General features: G+C 41.3%; 1 protein-coding gene across 2 annotated transcripts in view; it reads right to left on the reverse strand.

Annotated features, from left to right (window-relative positions):
- The window catches only part of DPYD (dihydropyrimidine dehydrogenase), a 609,807-nt gene that overhangs the window by 77,891 nt on the left and 509,293 nt on the right, over positions 1 to 22,623 (reverse strand). For both annotated transcript variants that reach the window (XM_077332983.1, XM_077332982.1), the window contains 2 exons: positions 20,908 to 21,050; positions 5,321 to 5,500 (listed from right to left, as the gene is read on the reverse strand). In XM_077332983.1, the coding sequence (XP_077189098.1) occupies positions 5,321 to 5,500; positions 20,908 to 21,050 (323 nt within the window). The remainder of the gene's footprint in view (positions 1 to 5,320; positions 5,501 to 20,907; positions 21,051 to 22,623) is intronic.

Genomic DNA, 22,623 nt, shown 5'->3' on the forward strand with positions numbered 1-22,623 from the left:
ATTCTTTTTACATTTCTATTATAAACAAAAAAGCTTCCTTGGATATTTTTTTTTCTTCATTTCTCTTTTAAGATCCCAGTCTCATGTTAAGATTACTTTGGATTCTTAAATGTTTCTTTTAAGAAGCTTTTCATTTAATACCCTTATAAAGAGTTAATTATTGATACTGTGACAAGCTATGAAAAGTATGAACTGCAATTAGTCCTCCCATCTCATTTGAGAAAATGTGAAAAATATCTTCTGACAATGGCTATTTAGCATAATACAAAGGTATGATAAAAGATGAAAGTCCCAAAGTCCCTTTCAAACAAATTATGAGACATATGTAAATTAAGCGTATATTTCTATGAAAATAAGTTGGTACACAACCTCTTGAACTCAAATTTAACCACACAGTGCTAGTAGGTGAAACAGAAATTGCTTGAGTCTTTTTAACTCCCCCTCCCAAAAAAAGAGGCAGGAATACTGTATTCTCCAGAGTTTAGTGATAGGATTGTCTTTACAATAGAAAGGTAATGTTATAATTTTCAGAGCTTCACAGAGAACAAAGAAACCCCTCTAACCTCTTACTGAAAAGAACTCTACTGTCTCGAGCAATGATAAGCAGAGATTTGAAGGTATCTGACACTCCAAATCCTATTCTTTTGTAAATCTTTGCTTTATACAACATTTTCAACCATGTTATATTAGATTTTTCGAAGGATAATCAATAGGCATGATGTATAACTGAAAGCACTCTTCAAAGCAAATCTCTTCAAGAAGCCAGAAACAAAAACTCAGGTTTTCTCTTGAAAACCTACTCTCAGCAGTGGGGGGAGGCAAAAGCCGTCGGGGAGCAAATTAAAAAGCGAATTCTGACCACAGGCACTCCGTGTTGAAAAGAAAAGTCACCCTTAGCCTGCTGTAACTTATTCCAGCTGGCAACAGTCCCTGAGGAATCCTATTGCAAACTGGGAATACTTAAGCATGGCAGCTACGTGGAGAGAATCCTGACACAGCTCCAGAGGGCGGCTTTCTGGGCTCTTGGCACCACCAGATTAGTGAGTGAAAGGGGGTAGTGGAGATCATCTGGGGAATATGACTCAAAATTTAAATCATGTGCAAATGCTAAATCTGTTCAATTTGTATGACATTTTCAAAAGCATTAATACGCGTACTAACGACACCATGATAGAGAGATATACAGCTGTCGGCACTGGCTTGCTGTTCCTTACTGAGCTCCGTTCAAAGTGCTGGTGATGACCCATAAAGCACTTGAATGGCCTGGGTCCAGCGTTTCTACTAATATGTTCCAGCGTGGCCTTTCTGATTGGCCCGATGGGTCTTCTTAAGCTTCCGATCTATGCTCTGAGTCAGGACGGCAAGGATGTGCAGAGCAGTCAGCTCTGGAACAGAAGACTCAGAAGGAATGTGATGCTAGAATACCGGGGTCACGACATTTTAAAACGGTCTCCTATATTACAAAATAAAATCCCTGAAGGCAGAAAGCAAGTACAGCAGTAAAATGGCTGGGATTCAGTATATTTTGCCCCTAACATACTAGGTTACTTTTCTGTCTCTTTTTACTTGTTGTGAGGACTATGCACCCTCCACCAGCCGATATGCCTTAGATAGTAATATTTCCTTATTTTGAACTTTCTTGTTCTAATACATACGCCCCTTTGGAGCCTAAGTGCCTGTAGATCTGAAACTTGGGGAGTCTATAAAAAGCACTTGGGTGCAGCCATGACTTTGGAAAGTCCCAGGAATGAAGAAGGATGTGCTGCATTAAGTGCAATCTCCCCCAGCTCCTGTGCATAGCGTTCTCAATAGCAAAAGACTTTTCACTACTGGAGATATCATCCAATATCCTGATGTACTCCAGAGGTGTCACTCCTAGTTCTTTTCTTTTTCTCTTTAGTTAATTAGGAAGGACACATGAGACATCCTGTTTCAGGATTTTTCTTGCCTCATGCAAACTTTGTGTCAATGCAGATCTGGCTCCCTTCAACCTAATTAAAATAAGCCTTGCCCAGCTTATTTATACTCATGCAGAATTGGCTCATGATATCCCTATCAAGGTATTTCCCCCACTTCTTCCCACCAAAGTTTGACACAAGTTAACTTTAAACCAGACTGTATGATTCATATTTTTTACCTTGACCCAAACCAAGGTCAGGACAACCAAATCCCACCTACCCTGAGGATCTTATGGTGATAAAAGAAGGACCCCAGTTTTATCAAATTGTTCCTCAGATATCTGCTAGTTAGAACTCGGGTTCCCTGCTGAGAAGCCCTGTTTCACTCTTCAAGATTTTTCTCTCCTTTTCATCCATGCTCTACTCCTTAGACCTCAGCTGCATCTGCCCCTGTACCCCTCCAGACCTCAAGCCCTGGATTTAAGGTTGTTAGAAGATAAGTCAAAAAGTATTGCTACAAAATCATAGAAAGCTTTATTAGGAAAAAATATCAAATGTGAAGCTATTGTTTCTTGACATATCCTCCATCTAGTCTAGATCTATATACTTCTGAAGTTGGTGTTTCCATCTTTCTAACCCTTCCCCAAAGAATTCTGTGCTCTTTGATTTACGCCAAATCAAACTGGCAGATTTGGCATCCCTGAGGGACTAAAATTGTGTTCCTTTTAAGAACAAAAACAAGTCTTAAGGGGCAAGATCAGGGCTGTAGAGTGAATGGAGTAAGGCTTCCCAATGAAATTCTCATTGCTACACTTGAAAAATGTGCAGGCGCATTGTCAGGATGTATAAAAAATTCCTCGATGCAACTTCCCTTCCAAGTTGAAAGTTTCAATTTTCTTAAAACTTCTTCTTAATAAGCCCCTGTGATTGCCCTGTGACCTTCAAGGAAATCATTTTGTTTTGAATAAATGTTTTGTTTGGAATAGACCCATGCATGTATGAACTGGAATCCTAGTAGCAATACTTTTTGACTTACCCTCATATGCACGTTTCATAATATTTCCCAGTTTCCTACCTTTCACCTCTTATAGGTGTACCCTCTTATTGGTGTGTATGAGTATACTTAGGGAATCAATTCTTAGGTGCCTAATGTTGGTTCTTTACATTTCTATACCTTCTTATTTTATTTTGTATTCAATAACATTATTTGTGTTGACTATCATGAGCCTCTTGTGGCACAGAGTTGTAAGGCAGCAGACATACAGTCTGAAAGCTCTGCCCATGAGGCTGGGAGTTCAATCCCAGCAGTCGGCTCAAAGCTGACTCAGCCTTCCATCCTTCTGAGGTCGGTAAAATGAGTACCCAGCTTGCTGGGGGGTAAACGGTAATGACTGGGGAAGGCACTGGCAAACCACCCCGTATTGAGTCTGCCATGAAAACGCTAGAGGGCGTCACCCCAAGGGTCAGACACGACCCAGTGCTTGCACAGGGGATACCTTTACCTTTATCACTCTCTCACACTGCCTTTCTTCATGATTTTATTTTGGGATATCACCCTAGTATACATTCTAATAATTTGGGATATCCACCCTAGTATACACAGATCAAAAACCTTGCATTATTCCTTTCAGGAATCCCTTTACAGGGTCCAGTTTGAGTAACATTACCAGGAATAAACATTGAAAAACATTACAAATGACACCCACACCTGTAATCTGAAGAACAGTGGAAACTGTTCACTCTGTCAACTCTGGATATCCAGCAAAAAAAGTGAGATAGGGAAAGATGAAGTCTAATTAGTCTGATTGGATCATTTGTATTCCATCAGATGAGGTGGGGCAATAGGATGAACATACAGGCAGTTAGTGGCGTCTGTTATGATTTATAGGGATTAATCATTAGGCCTTCAAAGAGAAGTATTTTCCCCATCCAGATAGTTGGCATCTGGCCCTAGTTCATATCTATGGTTACTGCATGAAACACAACCATGAAGTATATTCTTTGCGTGACAAGCTCCTTGTGTGTAGTAGCTTCCCTAGAATGAAAAATGTCCTGGTTTTGTTATCAACTCTTTCTTGATGGGAGTATGGCAACATCTTTAACAAGATGACAATGGACCAGCTCATCTTTTTAAACACTCCTCTTGGTTTGGTGAAGGATGATGACAGTAATATAGTGATGATGACAATAATATAGTGATGATAGTGAGATTTCAAAAATAACAACTTAAATATTCAGGGCCTTTTTGCACGGGGATCTTTGTTGCAAATTGTTTGCGGAATGAAAAATCGCCATTTAAAATAGTGGAATTCGTCGTTATGCATACCTGCCTTTGTAGTGGAATCAGTTGCGTTTTTTAGCGTTTCCCACAGGCTTCCGGTCTCGGCAGAAATCGCTAGAAAGGAAGCGCTATTGCCAAGCTCGTCCCGCCCCTGGCCGTCAAGCAGCCAATGGGCAGCCGTTAGCATGCTCCCAAACAGCCCCTTTCCCTTTAAGGAAGGTTTAAAAAAAAAAAAAAACAGACCCATTGTAACGAATCTGGGTAGATTCGTTGCAACGGAGAGACCCATCCAGCTGCCTGGGGTGTTTGAGCTGTCGTTTGATCGGTTGATCGTTAACACGCTGCCTCAGAGTGAAAAAAAAAATCCCCCCCCCTCTCACGGGCCCGATTTTCGGCTGAATGGAATGTGTGAAATGTGTGTGTGAAATGTGTGTGTGAAATGTGTGTGCTTAGTGACTGAAGGGGAGGGACTGAAGCCGGGAAGCCTCTGTTTGAGCTGTCATTTGATCGTGGCCACGCTGCCTCGGAGTGGAAAAAAAAATCCCCCCTCCCCCCCCCCTCACGGGCGCGATTTTCAGCCGAAACAGTGTGAAAAATAAAGGGAAAATACATCAGCAAACGGGCTTCTGCGGGCTTCTTGTGACTGTAAACAGCTCTGAGGAGGGACTGCAGCCTGGGAAGCCTCACTGGCTAAACGGAGGCTCGCCGGTGCGTTGATCTCCACTCGCTCGGGGAAAAAAAAATGGCGATCGCTTCGCCGGAAGTTTGGAGGACAGGCTCAGGAGGAGGGACTTTGAAGAAACCGCAACAATGGGAACGCACAGGTCTTTTTCGCTACTGTTGCAGATTGGTTGCAGGAGTGTATCGCTTTCCAGAGGGTGAATCCACTTTTTGGGATTCCCCTAAAAGCGCCACAACGAAGCGCTTTTTGCTGATTGGTTTCAGGAGTGTTGCAGATTGTCTACGACGTCGTGCGTTAAGGCAAATTAGTAGCGTTTTCAATTAGCAACCATTGTGCTATTTTGAAGCCGTGCAAAAAGCCCCTCAGTCATCTTTTTAAAGCTTTGTCTCAAAGTCAATGGGACAAACTGCCCTGAGCCCAAAATTCACAGTTGAGAAAAAAGTAATGTACAGAACATACCTTTCCCATCAGGTCAACAATTTGGGGCATAGGTTTTCCTTTCTGATGCCTAATAGTTGGAGAACTCTGCCCGTCCCAGTCTTGAAGCTCCTCTATGCTCTGCAGATAAAGCAAAGCTCTTAGCCCAGTGCAGTAATCTTCAATCACAGTAAAATCTTGATTCTGTATGGCACTGCACACCTAGAACAGAAAACACAAACTTAAGTTGTTACAAGAATAGTGTCCTTACTGTTATTTGAGACAGAATATTCAGAACTCAATGATCAAAGACAACAGTCAGTCAGTATCTGTACAGCTTTCTCAGGCATCAATTAATCATGAATGGCTTTAATTGCCCTAGCTCTTTATGTTAATCAGTGCCCATGAGTAAGATAATTTGAAACAGTTCCATGGAAAGATGCACTCCATAACATTCTTTTCTTTTGCATTTTTGATTTGAGTCACTGCAGTGGTCCAAAATCATCATTTTAGTGAAACTTGTCTGAGAATTGTTGCCACCATGATTGCCCTCCAGCTCAAGTAATAGGATACACTCACTTGTAATAAGAAAAATAAATGCATGAGGCTTTTCATGGTAGATCAAGTTAAACTCTTAGGGGTTCTGGATCCAGTCTTACAAATGGATAAGTAGGTCAGTGCTGTCTCTAGGAGTGCCTTTTTTTTCAATTACATCTTGCTTGTATTATCTAAATGGAGCATTATCTAAATGGTGCTAATCTGGCTACATTGATTCACAATAACTGCGAGACTGGACTATTGAAACAGATTCTACATAGGGATGTCTTTAAGATTCTAATTCTATTTGGTACCAAATATGGCAGCAAGTCTCCTCTTTAAGGACAGCCAATGCGAATAGACAACTGAGGTTGTTGCTTAACAGTTAATGATAGGAGAATTCCATCAGATGATTGCTGTCCCCCACCATTGCTCAATGAAGTGGCACAGGGGAATGGGGGGAAGCATATGGAAGTCACCTCTTGTGTCATAACAGGAAATAAGACCATAACAATTTCAGAATTTCAAAAATCTCTATGGTTTCACTGTAGAAATTTTGTAATCTTTTGAGAGTTATGACTTTCAAGAAGTCCCCCCCACCCCAGGAATTATATATATACAATTAAGATGAATATGTGTAGGATCAGGTGGTGACATATTACTATTTGTTCATCAAAATCACTTCCAGCTTCAGATGTCACCACACTTGAATCAGAGATATACAACTTTCAATATCTTCTTGTCTTGTTATTTTTATCTGGCATGGAAAATGAACCATGGGAATTAATCCTTGCTATTAAAAATTGGTACTACAGTGCACCATCCAAATACTATCAAGATCCCAAATGCAATGCAGTACTAACAAAGAAATACATTTATCCCAATCAAGGCACCTATTATAGGTTGAGAAATATGAAATTAATGGGCAATTGCTCTGAAGGATCTTTCTTATTCAAGCACACCACCTCACAATCTATAATTAGCTCACACAACTGATCAAACTCTCAGTAACCTTATTCTAGTTTTATCCATGTTGCCATATACCATATTTACATGTTGTTGTTCAGGTGGGAAAAGTACATATTGCCTTTTGAAATACTGTACACTACAGCTGTGCAGGAAGTAACAAGGACTAAGTATAAAATATGCACAAGAACATTTCCTATACAGCCCATTTACATTACACAAAATCTGTTTCTCTGGAGGAACAGTGTGAGCATTAATTAGGTCTGTTATGCCTTCCATAGATTTAAGCTCTCTCTCTTTTTCCAGAACAATTATAGGAACATCATTATAATTTCCTCCACAGGTTATTTAACTGTAAAACTCAACTGATGCTTTATTTAAATTTCTTTGTTCGCTAAGGGTTTCTAATTTTTAAACATATGAGTAATGTATTTCTTTAGCTATTCAGAAAAGAAAGAAGGCACTGAAAATGCTGGTAACTCACACACTGGTTTATATAATTTAAATGAAGCCAGATTTGGTTGCTGAAACCCTGTGCTATTTTGACACAATGTATGCAGGCGAGATACACAAGAGCATTGCTGTTCAGATCTTATAAATAATGTGACTTTTAATGTGCATCACCTTATTCTGATGACAGGAACTGAAGCAATACCAGAATGCATGAGAGATTATCACAGAATCACAAAGACTATCCAGTCGAATGCCAACTGTGCATCAGTGCCTACTGCCAAACTGTCCCAGCCAGGTTGAGAGTCCTTGGAGTGCTGAACAAAATCTAGAAAAATTGACTGGCAGCAGGGTGCAGCAAAAACCAATAAGGAACCCAAGACAGCTCTCAGGGACATCAGGAGTGGATCTGCTGCAATCCAAAAACCAAGCTGGTCTTGAATTACTGACATAGCCCATTCCACACATGTACTTTCAGTGCACCTTAGAAGTAGATTTCCCAGTTTCACACAGGAAAATCCATCTGCAAAAGCACACGGAAAGTGCATTGTCCAGTGTTTGTGGAATAAGCCAGAGTCTCAGTCTGCAAGAAAGAACAAAGGGATTTAAAGGGGCGATGCTGCATCTTGAAGCAATGCAATACCCCAATCAGTAGTCTCAGTGTGAAATTTTCTACAAGAAAGCTATAATAATGTAGTTGCAGTGTCAGTCTAGACCAGGCTTTCTCAACTAGGGTTTCATGAAGCCCTCGGGTTTCTTGATGATGCTGGAAGAGTTTCCTGAATGGGTGGGAGTTAATTAAATTTGTATGTATTAAAAAATTTGTTAAACGTTTATCGGGTGATATGACCCACCACTCCCAAAATGGTCAATGATGGGCCTGGAGGGGGCCGGAAGGGGAGGGGTCCAGGGTGGGCATGGACATAGCTATGCGGCCCAACCATATTCTGCACGATTGCACCACTTCTGGGAGTTCTCAAAGCCTGAAGAATGTTTCAGGGGCTTTTCAACAGTAAAAAAAGTTGAGAAAGGCTGATCGAGGCTCAAGGAGACTCAGGTTCAAACCCCCATTCTGCTATGAAGCTTGCTTGATGAACTTGCACTGGTAACTCTACCACGGCATTGTTGGGACACAGAGAGTGAGATTCCTCAGCACAACCTCCTTAGAGAAAGAATGGGATTAAAATGTTCTTGATAGACTGACTCAGTAGCCTCCAGCAATTAGAATCAGACCTCCGGCTATTATGCATGCATAGGTTTTCAGCAAAGTCAGCACGCTGACCCTTTAAAATCATCATTAAAAAAAATGCATTTATGCCTGCTCTCTGATACTGCATTGTTGCTATTTGCATATTATTATTATTATTTTTATTTATTGGATTTCTAGACCACCATTCTCAGCCAGGCTGATTATGCATTTGAAAGACTTATGAAGGCAAATCCTTAAGTGGAGGGGACTTCCTCCATTGTGTGAGAGGCCATGGTCAGCTGCAATGTCACCTAACTATCTCTCTGGCACATGCTGCTGGCAGAGCCTCATGGGAATTGTAGTTCATGGACATGGAGACATCAACAAGAAATTTATGTGGGGACACACAACCTTTTGAAAACACTACAACCTTTTCCCCTCAGAGGTATGCTGTTCCTTGTAGAGACTGGATTGAAATGCCTCTGAGGGAATGAATAAATTAATTTCTATTTATGTAATGTTGTCATAGCAGAGGTGGGAGGGCCTGCACCAACCAAGAGGTGCCTCAAGTGCCCATTGGTAGACAAGAGACTAGAGACTGCCCCTTCACCCATTGGTATACAGGGGAGGAGACCAAAAACACACTAATGTTTATGTATCCCAAAACAGGCATCTTCAGCACCGTCATAAAATAAAAGTTGTAGTAAAGCTAGTTTCAAATACAGTGCAGAAAAGGTGCACTCGTTGCAATGTGGTGGGGGATAATGCATAACCAAAAATACTGTGATGGGTTTTCTATAGTAAAAAAGGTGTCACGTGTAGAATAAAAAAACATATCTTTCTTCCAAGACTTTATGTGTTGTTTCCTGCCATCCATAATAGACCCTCATGTGAAAAGTCTGGGGTATGAAATTGGTAAGTAAATATTATTCACTGCCTCTTTCTGGGAGAAAATACTAGGGACTTTTTCCTCTGACTGTCTAATGGAGTCACGGTCAGTGAGTTCCATAGGCAGCTGATACCAGCTGAATGCCATTATCAGAGAGGACTGGGTTTGCAGCCCCATCAGCCAATTGTTATTCCATTAGCTATCCAACCACAAACATTGCCATGTCTTAATCTAGAGAGTCACTTAGACACTTGAGTACTCTGAGGTGAGAATAAACTGCTCTGTTCCTATCTATCTGTGACACTGGACCCTTCACCTGGCCAATGTACAGAATTCATGCCAGCATAAGACTGCATGAGCAACTGCTGGTCAACCAACATTAACCTCAACATACAAATAAGCAAATGACAAAGCTTGACTTTGTAGAATGGTTGTTTCCTTTTGCTGTCTCAGTACAACACCAAAACAGTGATGTCTCTACGTACTGCATTTAGCCCTAATGACATGAGATCAAAGTGAGTTCTGTGGCTTCCTGGCAATCAAGACAGCAGCTTCTTTGATCTGAGCTGTTATGGTGGCAGCACATTTTGTTCAGATCACAAACATTGCCTTCTACCATCATATTCCCTTTCTTTGCTGAAGTGATAACATTCTTGCACTCATAAGAATGCCATCATGCTATCTTAAAAAGGAGAGTTACATCAGCTTTGGTGCTGAACTGCATAAGATAGCTGTGTTAAATAATGCTCTGAATGCCACATTATTAGGAAGTCAACCTTTGACCTCATGGTCTCTAATATTCTGATCATATCAATGGAAAAAGCAACAAAACCTGTTGACCTTTGAAAAGTCTTTCATGAGATACACTGTTTTGCTTTTTTTAGTTTTAATCTGGTTAATTTGGCTTTTTTCAGTAACATACAAAATGTAAACAAAATGTATATAACCTCTTTGGTCTTGTACTTGCATGTTAACTGTGTAGGATGAGAATGTGGCATGTAAATATTTTTATCTTTAACCATAATAAAATTCAAGTTGCATGCAGAAAACTCACTCCCTGTCTGATTGGCCCTCCCTGGGGGGGGGTGCCACCAATAGAGAGAGAGAGCTGCAAAGTCATATCCACAACTCAGGCCTAAGTTAATATAGGCTGTCAGCAGCCTCTCAGACCTCATTCTGTGATGACTCACAACCTTCTGCAGTAAACAACTGTCTTGCTAACCTGGTGTGGTGCCTTTTAGACTAAAGATCTCTTCCAGCACATAACTGGCATTACTTAACTGACTCAGGTGAACCAGGTAGGCTGACAAGGCAGGGAGTTGCAGCTGGAGGCTGGGCAGAGGGATGAGGAACAACTGCTGCAACTTTGGAATCTAAGCCTTGGTTTGTGTGCAGCTCAATTCCCCCCAGCTGAAAGATGGGTTGTATGGTAAGGAGGCAGCCCACTCCTCTGGCTTTCCCTGAGTAACTTGGACTTGAGAGATGTGGAGTTGGGAAGGAGAGGCAACCCCCCATGGCCTTCACTGCCCAGAGGAGCAGTGTCTTTGGGAGATACAGGGGAGAGGACACGAATGAGGTAGCTCACTCCCAGAGTCTTCCCTTCTCAGCCTGACTTTTGGAAGCATTATCTAAATGGTGTTTTTAGAAGATGTGAGGGAATGGGTGGGAAGGAGACACCCCTCTCCCATGGCCATCTGTGCCTGGCCCAGCCTTCGAGAGATATAGGAGGGCAGGAAGGTGACAGGGTAGACTCCCCTTGCTGCCTTCCTGGCCCGGCCTGTGGAAGATGTGGGGACAGGAAGGTGGCATACCACCCCGCCATGGCTTGCCTGGCCTGGCCTTTGGAAGATGTGGGGTTGAATGGGAAGGTAAGGACAGTGGTGACCTGTGTAGACACTGTTGTATTGGGGGGGGGGGGAGGTAGGAGGTACAATGTTTTCTCCAGGAGAACTGATGCCTTCCTTCCTTTCTCCCTCATTCTTCATTTCTTTTTCTTTCTCCATCTCTTTCTTTCATCCTGTCTTTCTACCTTTCATTCTTCTCACTCCGGTTTTCATTATTTTCATTCTTTTATCCTCTCCCTCCTTTATTCCTTCATCCCTCTCACTTTCTCTCTCTCTCTCTCTCTTTCTTTTTGTTTCTCTTTCTTCCTCCCTATCTCCTCCTCTTTCTTTCTTTTCCTCCTCAGGAAGTGTGCTGCCGCTGCTCCTGGCCATCAGCCCATTCAACTCATGGGCTTCTTTGCTAAAGTCCATGGCACTGCAGCACTCACCTCTTGGCTGGTGAGAGCGTGGCACTGAAGCAGACCTGCTACGAGCTTGGCAGGGGATTTCTGGGAATTGTTTGGGAAGTGCATGAGGAAAGTTGGGAAGGACAAGAGAAAGGAGAATAAGTTTTCACCCCCAGGCTCCCAACACGTTGACGAAGCACACAAGGATGGCAGCAGGAACTGCAAACACACTGGATCAGGGGGATGCTACCACCCACTAACTCCCCCAGATGGCTGCCCCCTCCACACCAGGCCTTACCAGAGCCCCACAGGGGGGAGGGTGGCAAGCCATGCTCCTAGGCCAGCCAACCATGCTCTTACCTGTCCGCAGCAGTCTGGTTTCTACCATGCTGCCTTTCTCTGCTCACCTGGCCTAGATGGATAACAGAAGTGTAGGCCAGATCTACTTCTTGCTGCACTGCATTGGGTCCACCCTGGAGAGCCTGCTCTGTTTGTTGGGCGGGTGTTTGGGCACCCCAACACATGGATATACTTTCCCCAGAATCTTCAAATTTCAGATCATATATGCTGCTTATGATCTCCCACCATGTGACTTTATAACACATACACATACCCTGGTGGTTGTAATCTGTAAGAAGGAGCACTCTCTGTTTATTTCTGCCTTTTAAAATTCTGTGAAATTCAATGCCAGACTGTTAGCACCCAAAATACTCAGGATTTCTAATCGTGAAATTGTTTGGCACTAGTTGTTTGCTGTTCCATAGGATTTTCTCAGAATTTTATTTTACAAGGTAGGTTGCCAGCTATTTCCTTAGCCCGCCCCATTTATCCATGCTTGAGACTAGCAAACACAGAAGATGTGGATACAACTGAGCCATAGGATTGCCAAGAGTCAGACAAAACTGAATGGCTAACATCATCAGCTTGTTCCTGTTGTTCAACTGTCCCACCGTAATCTTTCACTTGAACCTTCCATAATATCCACTTTATTTGAAAGGACCAAAATATAATTGGCATAATCAATAAAGCATTTCTCAGGTTTCACTTCAGTTTACAGGTGTGTGAATGGCACAGTAGGGGTGGAATATGCTTCCTTCAATGTTCCTAAAGGGGAAACAAAAAACTGCCTGCACAGAGAAGGCTGTCAGGAAGAGGCAACCAATGTCTGCTTGTTTTGCATGTACAAATTTTAAGTGATTTCCCACCCCATATATGATATTTATTGCCCAAGCAAAGTTTTAGGGCCTGATCCTGAATGTACCCTGTAAGATTGTTGCCATAAAGCCAACCACTTGAATACCAAAGGAACATCCACTTGAAAACTATCTTAACGCATTTATACCAAAAATACAGAGAAACAAAAAACAAGGATTTTCTCTCTTTCTGGTTTACTCAGGATGGACTTTCCTTAGTCCACAGAGACATCACTCTTGGCAGACACAGATCTGTAATGAACAAAATCATTAAAGTGGGAGTATGTTTCCCCTTGAGGACATACCCATAGGGGCATATTTTTGTAAGCTGGAAGTCTATCAAAACCAGCCAGCAAAACAATTTTTCTGCCTTGGGACCTCAATTTAGTCCTGGAGTGATTAACCTCTCATCCTTCCGAGACTCTTCCTTCAATAGCTCTATATTTTCTTCCCTCTAAAATTGCTTTCGGGCTCCATCAACTTGGCTATAAGAATTTGTGAACTCAATTTTGTGTCCACGAAAGAAACTTATTTGTGATCTAAGAAAGGAGAAAAGTTCTCTGACCCCAAGAATCCTACAGGAATGAAGTAGAAAACCCACTCTCATACTTCCCAAGAGATGGTTTTTCCTTGTCTTTCAGCACAAGATAGCTTTCAATGAGGAGCAGAAATATGGAGTTTGTTCAGATGTTTTATAAATATCTTCAAATAGCATGCAGTAATTTATGTGCTTCTGGAAATTATCTTGAAAGAAGACAACTCAAATGCCATTTCAAAACATGTAACTTGTGGTTAGATCCTCAAAACCTGACTACAGTTAAACTTACTAACACTAGTGAAGTTAGAAAAAAACAACAGAAGTATGAGATATCCTACCACTTCACTGTGAGATGTTGGTCAGATGAAGAAAGGAAAGGTTCACTTTTAAGTATTCTTTACCAAGGGCCGGAAGGAAATTAAATGGCAAATAGATCAGTACTGGAGGTTGTCAGTACCCCATTAATATTGCTGTTGCTGATATTAGAATGATTAGTTTGGACTACTCTAAAGCAACATCAGTCATAGTACACTTCCAAAGCAAATTTTTATCCAGTGAACCACTAGAGATCCATTACGAAGAGAATAAAGCACATCCACCTGGAATGTACATAGTACCATATATTGTGATATCCTGCCAAAAGGACAAATGTATTCTTCCAATTTAGCAACTAAATGTTCAAAGGATTCTAAAGCTAATCCAGGGCAGGCTCCATACTCAAGAGCTGTTGCTATGTTTCTTTCTTTTTTTTTAACTGCACACCGTATAAAGCAACTCCTTCATTCTATTCCCCTTCCGGTTACAGCTGCTAGAAATAATGACTGCAGAATCCTTTTCAACGAAAGGTCATTTGTGTCAATGGACAGCACGCAGAGGATCAGATCACCTGCAGTAATTGCGAATTAATGCTCTACTGCTAATGCATTAACTACACACTATTGATCTACAATTGAATCATACGGGCTGCTGTGAAGTGATTTTTTACTTTAATATTTTTGTGCTTTTATGGCATTTTCCATAATGCATTTTTCCTTTCAACTAGAGTTTTCTATAATTGTATCCATTTTTAATTTCCTACAGTGAGATGACTTCTAAAAATGCCTCAAAAGCCTTTTAAAAAATCTGCCAAAGGAAAAGATGTGACTTAGTGGAGCACATACGTGAAAGAAAAGAGATATGTGAAAAGAGATGAAAGTCTCATTTGTGCAAATCAAAGATTTAGGGGAAAGCTCACATTAAAAAAACAACAGATGTTGCACAGGAATGCTATACATTATTTGAAAAAATAAGGATTAATTCACTTTTTGTTAAAGTAAAATGAATTTGGAATAATGTATATACAAGGAAATCCAAAATGCACAATCTTACAGTCATTGGTTTCATTCTTCTGGCTAAGATAGTGATGACTTCAATATATATCAAAATTCTTTAAGCTATAACAAACTTGAGAAAAATACAGCATTAATTACAATTAATTAGAAAAAAAGTAGAAATTAACAACATTTGGAAGGTGCCAAAGTCAGGTTTTGTCTCACTTTCCCCTCCAACTGTACAGTCTTAAACAGTGTTACACCTCTGGATGTATATCCTTCTAACTCTGTGTAGGATTGCATTGTAAATCCCAAAGAATATTCTTGTTTAATTAAAATGTTCAATTTGGCTGTCACACACATTTAAATTTACTCTGCTTGTATTCGTGCAGTTGCTGGTTTCCTAGCTATATCAGCTAGGAAAGATGCTTAGATATTTTTGGATAGAAAACACCCACAGCAAATCAAAGATAAATTACTGCAGGTGAATTAGGTCCAGCAGAAACTCCAAGTCAATGAAGGTACATCTGTTTTCCACAAGACAAACTAGAATGAATCATGCTGTTCAGCATTCTTTTTATTTTTTATTCACCATGAAGCTGATTTTCACTCAATAGTGAAAGGGCTAAGTGCAAAATTGTTCCTGTTCCATAATTCAATCAACCCCCCCTCCCCGCCCAGGGAAGATACTGCAGGGATTTTTGCTTCACAAACAAGGAGGCTAGTTTTAAGGTCAGCATGCAGAACCAACAGACAGGCCTAAAGCCACAAAAAACTTCCAAATTGGATGGGTAAAGTAGCAATATTTTAAAAAAACCTTGTTTACAAAATGGACCCTATTATTGACAGACTACATAAGGGGAGAGTTTGCCACTATCTATATTATGAAAGATATCTGTGTGGTGATGAATTTCTAACCCTGGATTTAAGGTATAACTTGTTCTGGATGGTGTTGTCCTCCACTTGAAGGAACTAGTCTGAAGTCTAGAGTAAGGTGACCAGATTTTAACATTGGTAAACTGGGACACCATTGACCAGGGGGGGGGGGGGTAATTGATTAAAAATTTGGTCTATATGGAGAAACAAAAAATTTCATAGAACGCATAGAATGCAAAAAGAGTATTGTAATATATATATACAATCTGGTCACCTTATTTATCAGCTTCAACTGATTAGCCAACTGTGACCTTTCCTGGACAGAAAAAATCTGGCCACTATGCTGCATGACATGGACACCTCCAGATTAGATTACTACAGTGTACTCTATGTAGGGGTGCTCTTGAGAAGTGTTTGGAAACTTCAACTGGTACAGAGCATTGCAGCCAAGATATTGACTGGAATGGGTTGTAGGGACCATATCCAGCTTTCGCCCATCTAACCTAGTTTCCAGTTTGTTTCTGGGCATACCATGTAGGGCTCTACATGGTTTGGAACCTTATGAATCTGCCCAACTGTTATAGTTGCTTCCAGAGGCCAATTCTGATTTGAATGCCCCCCATGCACGTGGCATTCCAGGAATGGCCCTTCTCAGTCATGTCACCAAAGCTCAGGATTCCTCCCAGGGAAATTAATCTGTACTCTTCTGTTGTTGTCTTTTACCAGTGGGTGAAGACTTTCTTTCCATTGAGCCGGCTGCTGGGATCGAACTCCCAACCTCATGGGCATAGCTTTCAGACAGCCTTTCAGCCGCTAGTTCACTGTATATGTGCCATTCCCTTTAAATCTGCAGTGTTCCCATCTTCAGTTATCCTCATTGAAGTAGGGTTTGAATGTATATCTCACTCCCCCATTGGAATTATCTGATACTTGACCATACATACAATTCTGCTAACCGTCCTTGGTGAGAGGTCAAGATTCTACCCCCCACCAGCATGTTTCTGATGTGTTTGAGCACATTAAGCCTGCTCAAGCCAGCAAGATTTATGCCCCTTATTGCCCTGTTGGCCTTCAGGCACCTAGCACTGCCAACTGATATCAACCTTGGGCTCCTCCATTCCATCAGCCTGACCTGAGCTGCTGGGAACTGGCCACACATTGCCTGTTGTGTAGGACCACTCCACGGGTCAGGAGAGAGGGGAAGGGTCTCACCAGATGTGGGCAGGATTGCCATGAGGGTGAGGGGTGGTCATCACAGTTTTCTCCAGATAAAGCAAGAAGCATGCGCATCCAGCATATATGATTACTGTGCAATCCCCATTCCCTAACATATAACAAAGCTTACACTGAAGTTATCAGAATGGCTGTGGAAATGTCATCTCTGGGGCTGAGCCCTGACTCTTTGTACAGGTTCCTTTCTCTCCCTTTCTCTGATTCTGTCGCATTTGAACATTTATCATTACATTCAGAAAGTAGCTGACAAAAGGAGTAATAATGAACCTGCTCACCTATCTAATCATTCTGCCTAACTGTACATTAATAAACTAATCAAGACATCAATTTCTGAAGCTGAATCAAAGTCCTAATGCAAGTTGGGTACAAATGGAAGCAGCACTGCAATATATTTCAGCTAATATAACATTTTAATGGAAATCCTTAGAGGCCAAGTGACAAATTGTAGGAAGTTATATACTCCTTTGGTCTAGGTTCAGTTCTAATTAGCAGTCATAAATGAAATCAATGGAACATTCCCTTGTTGATCATACTTTTCTGCAGATATAAATACTGCTCCAGATTCAGGATGGCAAAAATGAGAAAAATAAAGCTTCTTAGAATAGACATGAAATCTCATCTATTACTCTTTTAAAAAATGTATTTAAAGAGGCGAAGTCTATGGAAACCCATGTGCTACTACACAAAAATAATTTTATTTGTGGTTATAAAATTATACAAACTTCTGTTACATTCCAGCACATAATGCCAATGAGAGAAAAGCAGATACTTGAGTTAAAACCATGCTCCACAATGGAACTCACTTGGGTCAGTCATAAGGATGTCAGCCTCCAGGTGGAACCTGGGTATCCCCTGGAATTATAGCTCATATCCAAACCACAGGGATTAATTGTTCATGGCCAAAAGCCCTGAAATGACTCTACCACCACACAGTCTAACCATCTCCAGTAAAAGCAAATTGGAGACTGGTCTATAATTGCTCATCTCATCATTAGCCAGTACATGTTTTTAAAGCAAAGGAGCAATAACTGCCTCCTAAGAGCCCCTCAGCTAGTAAAACATTAACAGCTTCAATCAATGTCTCCAATACATTTTCCCAGCATAATTTTAGAATCCAGGATGGGCTTCTAAAAGAAGTCAGCTCCTCCAATGATCAAGAAGAACACAAGTGATGGCTTCACAATTCTGAGGATCCTCTCAGAATCCACAGACAAAAAAAAAAGACAAGCAGATACTTCTGATCTATTCTCAAGTTGGCCTCCAAATCAGAACGGATGACAGATGTTATCAGGAAAGAATTTTCCTGAAGCATTACAACTAGGGAGCAAATTAACATTAATAACAAGTCACAAACCACTTTAAACAGCTGATTTAGATGAGATTCAACTGGTGCAATGATTGCATAGAAACAAGCTTTCTTCACTATCATCACAACCCTTCCATAGGCTAGCAAGCCTTCCTCCAAAATCATTCTAGTTGTCTTCTAGTACAGTTTATACTTTCTAGCACCCTTGCAAGTCACAGAGCCAGAAGACTACCAGAGCATGGGAGATGTTATGAAGAACTGGTCCTGTCTATGGTACCTCCATAGAACTGGAGAGGCTCTGGAATGTTTGTCATCTTGTCCCTTTGTACTCAGGGTGAGTAAACATTTCAGACATAAATAATTGTTAATTCTCGAATCACTTGAAAAATAGAAATACAATGGTTAACGATAAAAAAGCACAAGAGTCTAGTAGTGCCTTAAAGACTAACAAAACTTGTGGCAGGTTATTAGCTTCCGTGAGTCACTACCCACTCCTTTAGATCAGCTGTTTCCCAATCCCCAGACCGGGACTGGTCCTTGTCCTGCTCCCCGGCTGCTGCCTCAGGGGCTGCCCTGCCATTCTGCCACCAGCTCACCATTGGTGCTCTCCGGCAGCCTCCATGGCTGGGGCTCCCCCTCGGTGTGGCACTGCGCAGCTGCTGCTGGCAGCGCCCCCCCCAGTGGGCAGCGGAAAGTCAGGGGTGCCAGTGGGAAAGCAAGTGGAGCAGGGGCTCAGGCAGTGGCAGCGTCATCCCTCGGCAAAAGGCTACCCTCCCTCCCGGGCCTCAGTAAAATTGTCAAGCGTTGGCCGGTCCCCGGTAATAAAAAGGTTGGGAACCACTGCTTTAGATCACAAAAGCTGCCAAAATTTTTGTTACCCTTTTGTTACCCTTTAAGATGCTACTGGATTCATGTTCTTTTTTACTGCTATAGACAAACATTCATCTTGATTTATCATAACGGTTACCAGTCAGTTTGCAACTTAATATATAGTTTGTGTATTTGGCTAATCTTAATGGGAAAAAAAACCTTTTTGGTATTTTTCATGTATTAATTCAGATGGATATATTTTTTGCCAAATTTTGGCTATCTAAATACTTTTTTTTTTGTACACCCTTAGTTACAACTAGGGCTTGGTAAAGCCCCAGTCAGCTGTTGGCTCTGAAAACTGTGGATTGTGTCTAGTTTGAGAAAGAAATTTACAGTTCTAAAACTATAAATAACTTTCAAGACATAAAATGGGGACATCTGAAACAGAATGACGCATGCACATGAGCGCACTTTCAATTTTCTTCTCTCATCTGTGAGTTGATAGGTTCCATTCAAGATGCTCATGATTATCTATCAGTTTTAATGACTTGGGGTCTGCATACTCAGAGGACTGTCTTTCCTGCTATAGACTTGTGCATTGCTTAGTTCTGTCATCTTATTGGCAAATCTGGATGACAATCTACTAGGATCTGCCCCTTCTGAAATTCTGCCACTCACTAATCAAATAATCTGGCTGAAAACAGTGTGCTGGGACCACAGTGAAGCCATGTGCTATAGGACTTTAGGGAGCTTTTTTATTAAGCTGAAATTGTAATTCTAGTCAATCAAATCTATTTTCCATTCTGGAGATTTGTATGAATTGACTGCTGATGAAGATTTGAGCCTGTGGTAAAACTTGGGTCGTGTTTCAATTTCTAGGCGTGCATTGTTTTTTTTTAATCTTATGATGTCTGTATTAAAACAGTATTATTAGCTGCTGTTCTCTGGGAATGGCTGGACAAAAATAGTTCAAATGAATTAATGAAATATATTTTGTAAGGGCAATAGAAAGCAACAGTGGTTTATGGCTATGGACAATTGACTGTATCTATCCTTATATAATTAAATATAGAATGAGCCTCTTGTGGCGCAGAGTGGTAAGGCAGCCGTCTGAAAGCTTTGCCCATGAGGCTGGGGGTTCGATCCCAGCAGCCGGCTCAAGGTTGACTCAGCCTTCCATCCTTCCGAGGTCGGTAAAATGAGTACCCAGCTCGCTGGGGGGTAAACGGTAATGACTGGGGAAGGCACTGGCAAACCACCCCATATTGAGTCTGCCATGAAAACGCTGGAGGGCGTCACCCCAAGGGTCAGACATGACCCAGTGCTTGCACAGGGGATACCTTTACCTTTACCTATCCTTATGGTGAAGGATGATCCAACCCATTATTTCCTGGGAGGCCATATGATCTTTCTGAAGAATCTCACGGCTGATAAAGTAAACTACTAGCCCTTCTCTAAAGACATGTGATCTGACTGGGGTTCCCCCAGCGCTAGGCAATGTTGAGACCATCTGTTATCTATGCCCCTCCTCTTACCACTCCCTTTATTAGATGTCTGGTTAGCCATTGTGGAAAATGGATTGCTGAATTATATGGGTGTCAAGATCATAGTTTGTATAGGGTGGCAAAAATCTTTGGATGGGTCATCATAACATGTAGACTTGGACTTTTGGTTGACCATATCAAAAAAGGTTGGGAACTGCTGATACAGCCAACATGATGATATCATGGTTCCACACAGCATTATTAGATTTGGCTGTGGGATACCATCATAAAGCCAAAACAGGTAAGAGAAGAGCTATTCTGTCATAATTTGGAATGGGGGAACTTCTTCCTTCTTTTGCAGACCCCACAAAAGAGTGTGGGGTCCTGTTTCACTACTTGTTTCACAAGGAGTACAATTCTCAGTGACACTCGTGTCTCTATTTTGGTTCAGCTTTATTCACAATGATGACTGTGCTCCAGAAAGAGGTGAAAGGAAATGGGAAAATCCATACTAGGCTTGCCCCCTCTTCCTGATTTGAGGCAAAATGTTCAGTTTTATGGTAAAGCACACTTTTCATAAACACACAATTATTATTTTTTCAACAGCCAAACGAATACCTGCAAAACAGAAGCACCACTGTGAAGAAATTGCAGGCCGCTTTCAGCCGACTCAATTCCTCCTGTTGCTAGAATGGGAAACCCTGGAATAGCAGAAGCTATAGCAGAAACGGCTCGTAGGGCAATCGGTCGGATGGCGTTTCCTATACAAAATAAACAGGAAGTGTTATTTGGGAAGGGGTTCTTAGTCTTCTCCTATGCCTCCCCCCAATCTTAGAAAAAAAAATTATGCCTTCTTTATATTCAAGGGCTTCTATAAGATCCCTTTTCCTAAACACAGACTTCACATGATGAGCTTAACACTAAAATAAAGTTTGGAGGTAAAGCCCCCCCCCCCCCATTTTTTGTCAGAATTTGTGACTGAAGACCTCACAGCTTAAGTGCATTTGACTTGGTTTACATGGATTTTATATTATGTCTAAGTATACCTGGTCATAGGAAAGATGCTTATAATGCCATTTTACTAAAAAGGTTACACCAGGGTAAGGTAGAAGACGATGAAGAAGAGTTGGTTCTTATATGCCGCTTTTCTCTGCCCAAAGGAGGCTCAAAGCGGTTTACAGTCGCCTTCCCTTTCCTCTCCCCACAACAGACACCCTGTGAGGTGGGTGAGGCTGAGAGAGCCCTGATATCACTGCTCGGTCAGAACAGTTTTATCAATGCCATGGCAAGCCCAAGGTCACCCAGCTGGCTGCATGTGGGGGAGTGCAGAATCAAACCCGGCATGCCAGATGAGAAGTCCGCTATACCACTACACCAAACTGTGCCTGTATATATAACTAAAAGTTGATGGATTTTGATGTACTTGTTAACATTTATAACTTCATTAGTTTTGGGAATATGATTTTAGCTTTTTTGTAATTGAGATTTATATTTCCATATATAACATGTTTTTTTTCCCCTGAGCTTTTGTGGCTATTTACATGACATCATGATGTTGCTGCAACACACTTTCTTCACACATATACACACAACCCACTATATTTCTATATCAGGAGACCTGGTCCCCCTTAAGAGTGGATCACTTTCCGCAATCACACTAACCATAATCAGCTTAATTAAATAGTAATTTCACACAAGGAATGCATTGAGTCAATGTCTCTTGTATCTCCAATGTTTTTGGTTTCACGTGGCCAAGCAAATAGACAGCACTAAATAACTTTCATCATAAAGGAAAGAACCATATGACCTCTTAGTCATGAAAACAACCAGCTAGAGTAGGCTGTTCAAGCCACTGACCCAGAAGTTTGCTTAAATGGCTATACTTTGCATTGCATTTCCACAGAGACATTCTTCATTCCAATTGTGAAACTTGGAGGTCAAAATCCAGCAGATGTACCAACAGCTACGCACAGAACCTTCAACAGCAAGTTGGAGGAGAAATCTTTCTCAGACAGGCAAGCAGCCTACGAGACTCCACCTCTCCTGTGCACTACAAAAGACTTACTGTGCCATCTTGGCATGGCAAATAAGCAATATGGCCACACTGAGGTGTCTCCCATATTGGAGAATATTTATCTGCAGTTTTTAAAGCTGAAATCTGTTTGCTGATATGGTTTTTCAATAGAACATTGAAAAATCTGTTGTGTTGTCATTTTTTGAAAGATGTTTCTTCTGTGCTTATTGCCTGTAGCAAAATGTCACCTCCCTCTAACAACCCACCATTTTTACAGTTAACATTGGTCTTTATAAACAGGATGTCTGACAAGCCTATCC

The sequence above is a fragment of the Paroedura picta genome, chromosome 4 (genome assembly GCF_049243985.1).
Source record: "Paroedura picta isolate Pp20150507F chromosome 4, Ppicta_v3.0, whole genome shotgun sequence".
NCBI lineage: Eukaryota > Metazoa > Chordata > Lepidosauria > Squamata > Gekkonidae > Paroedura > Paroedura picta.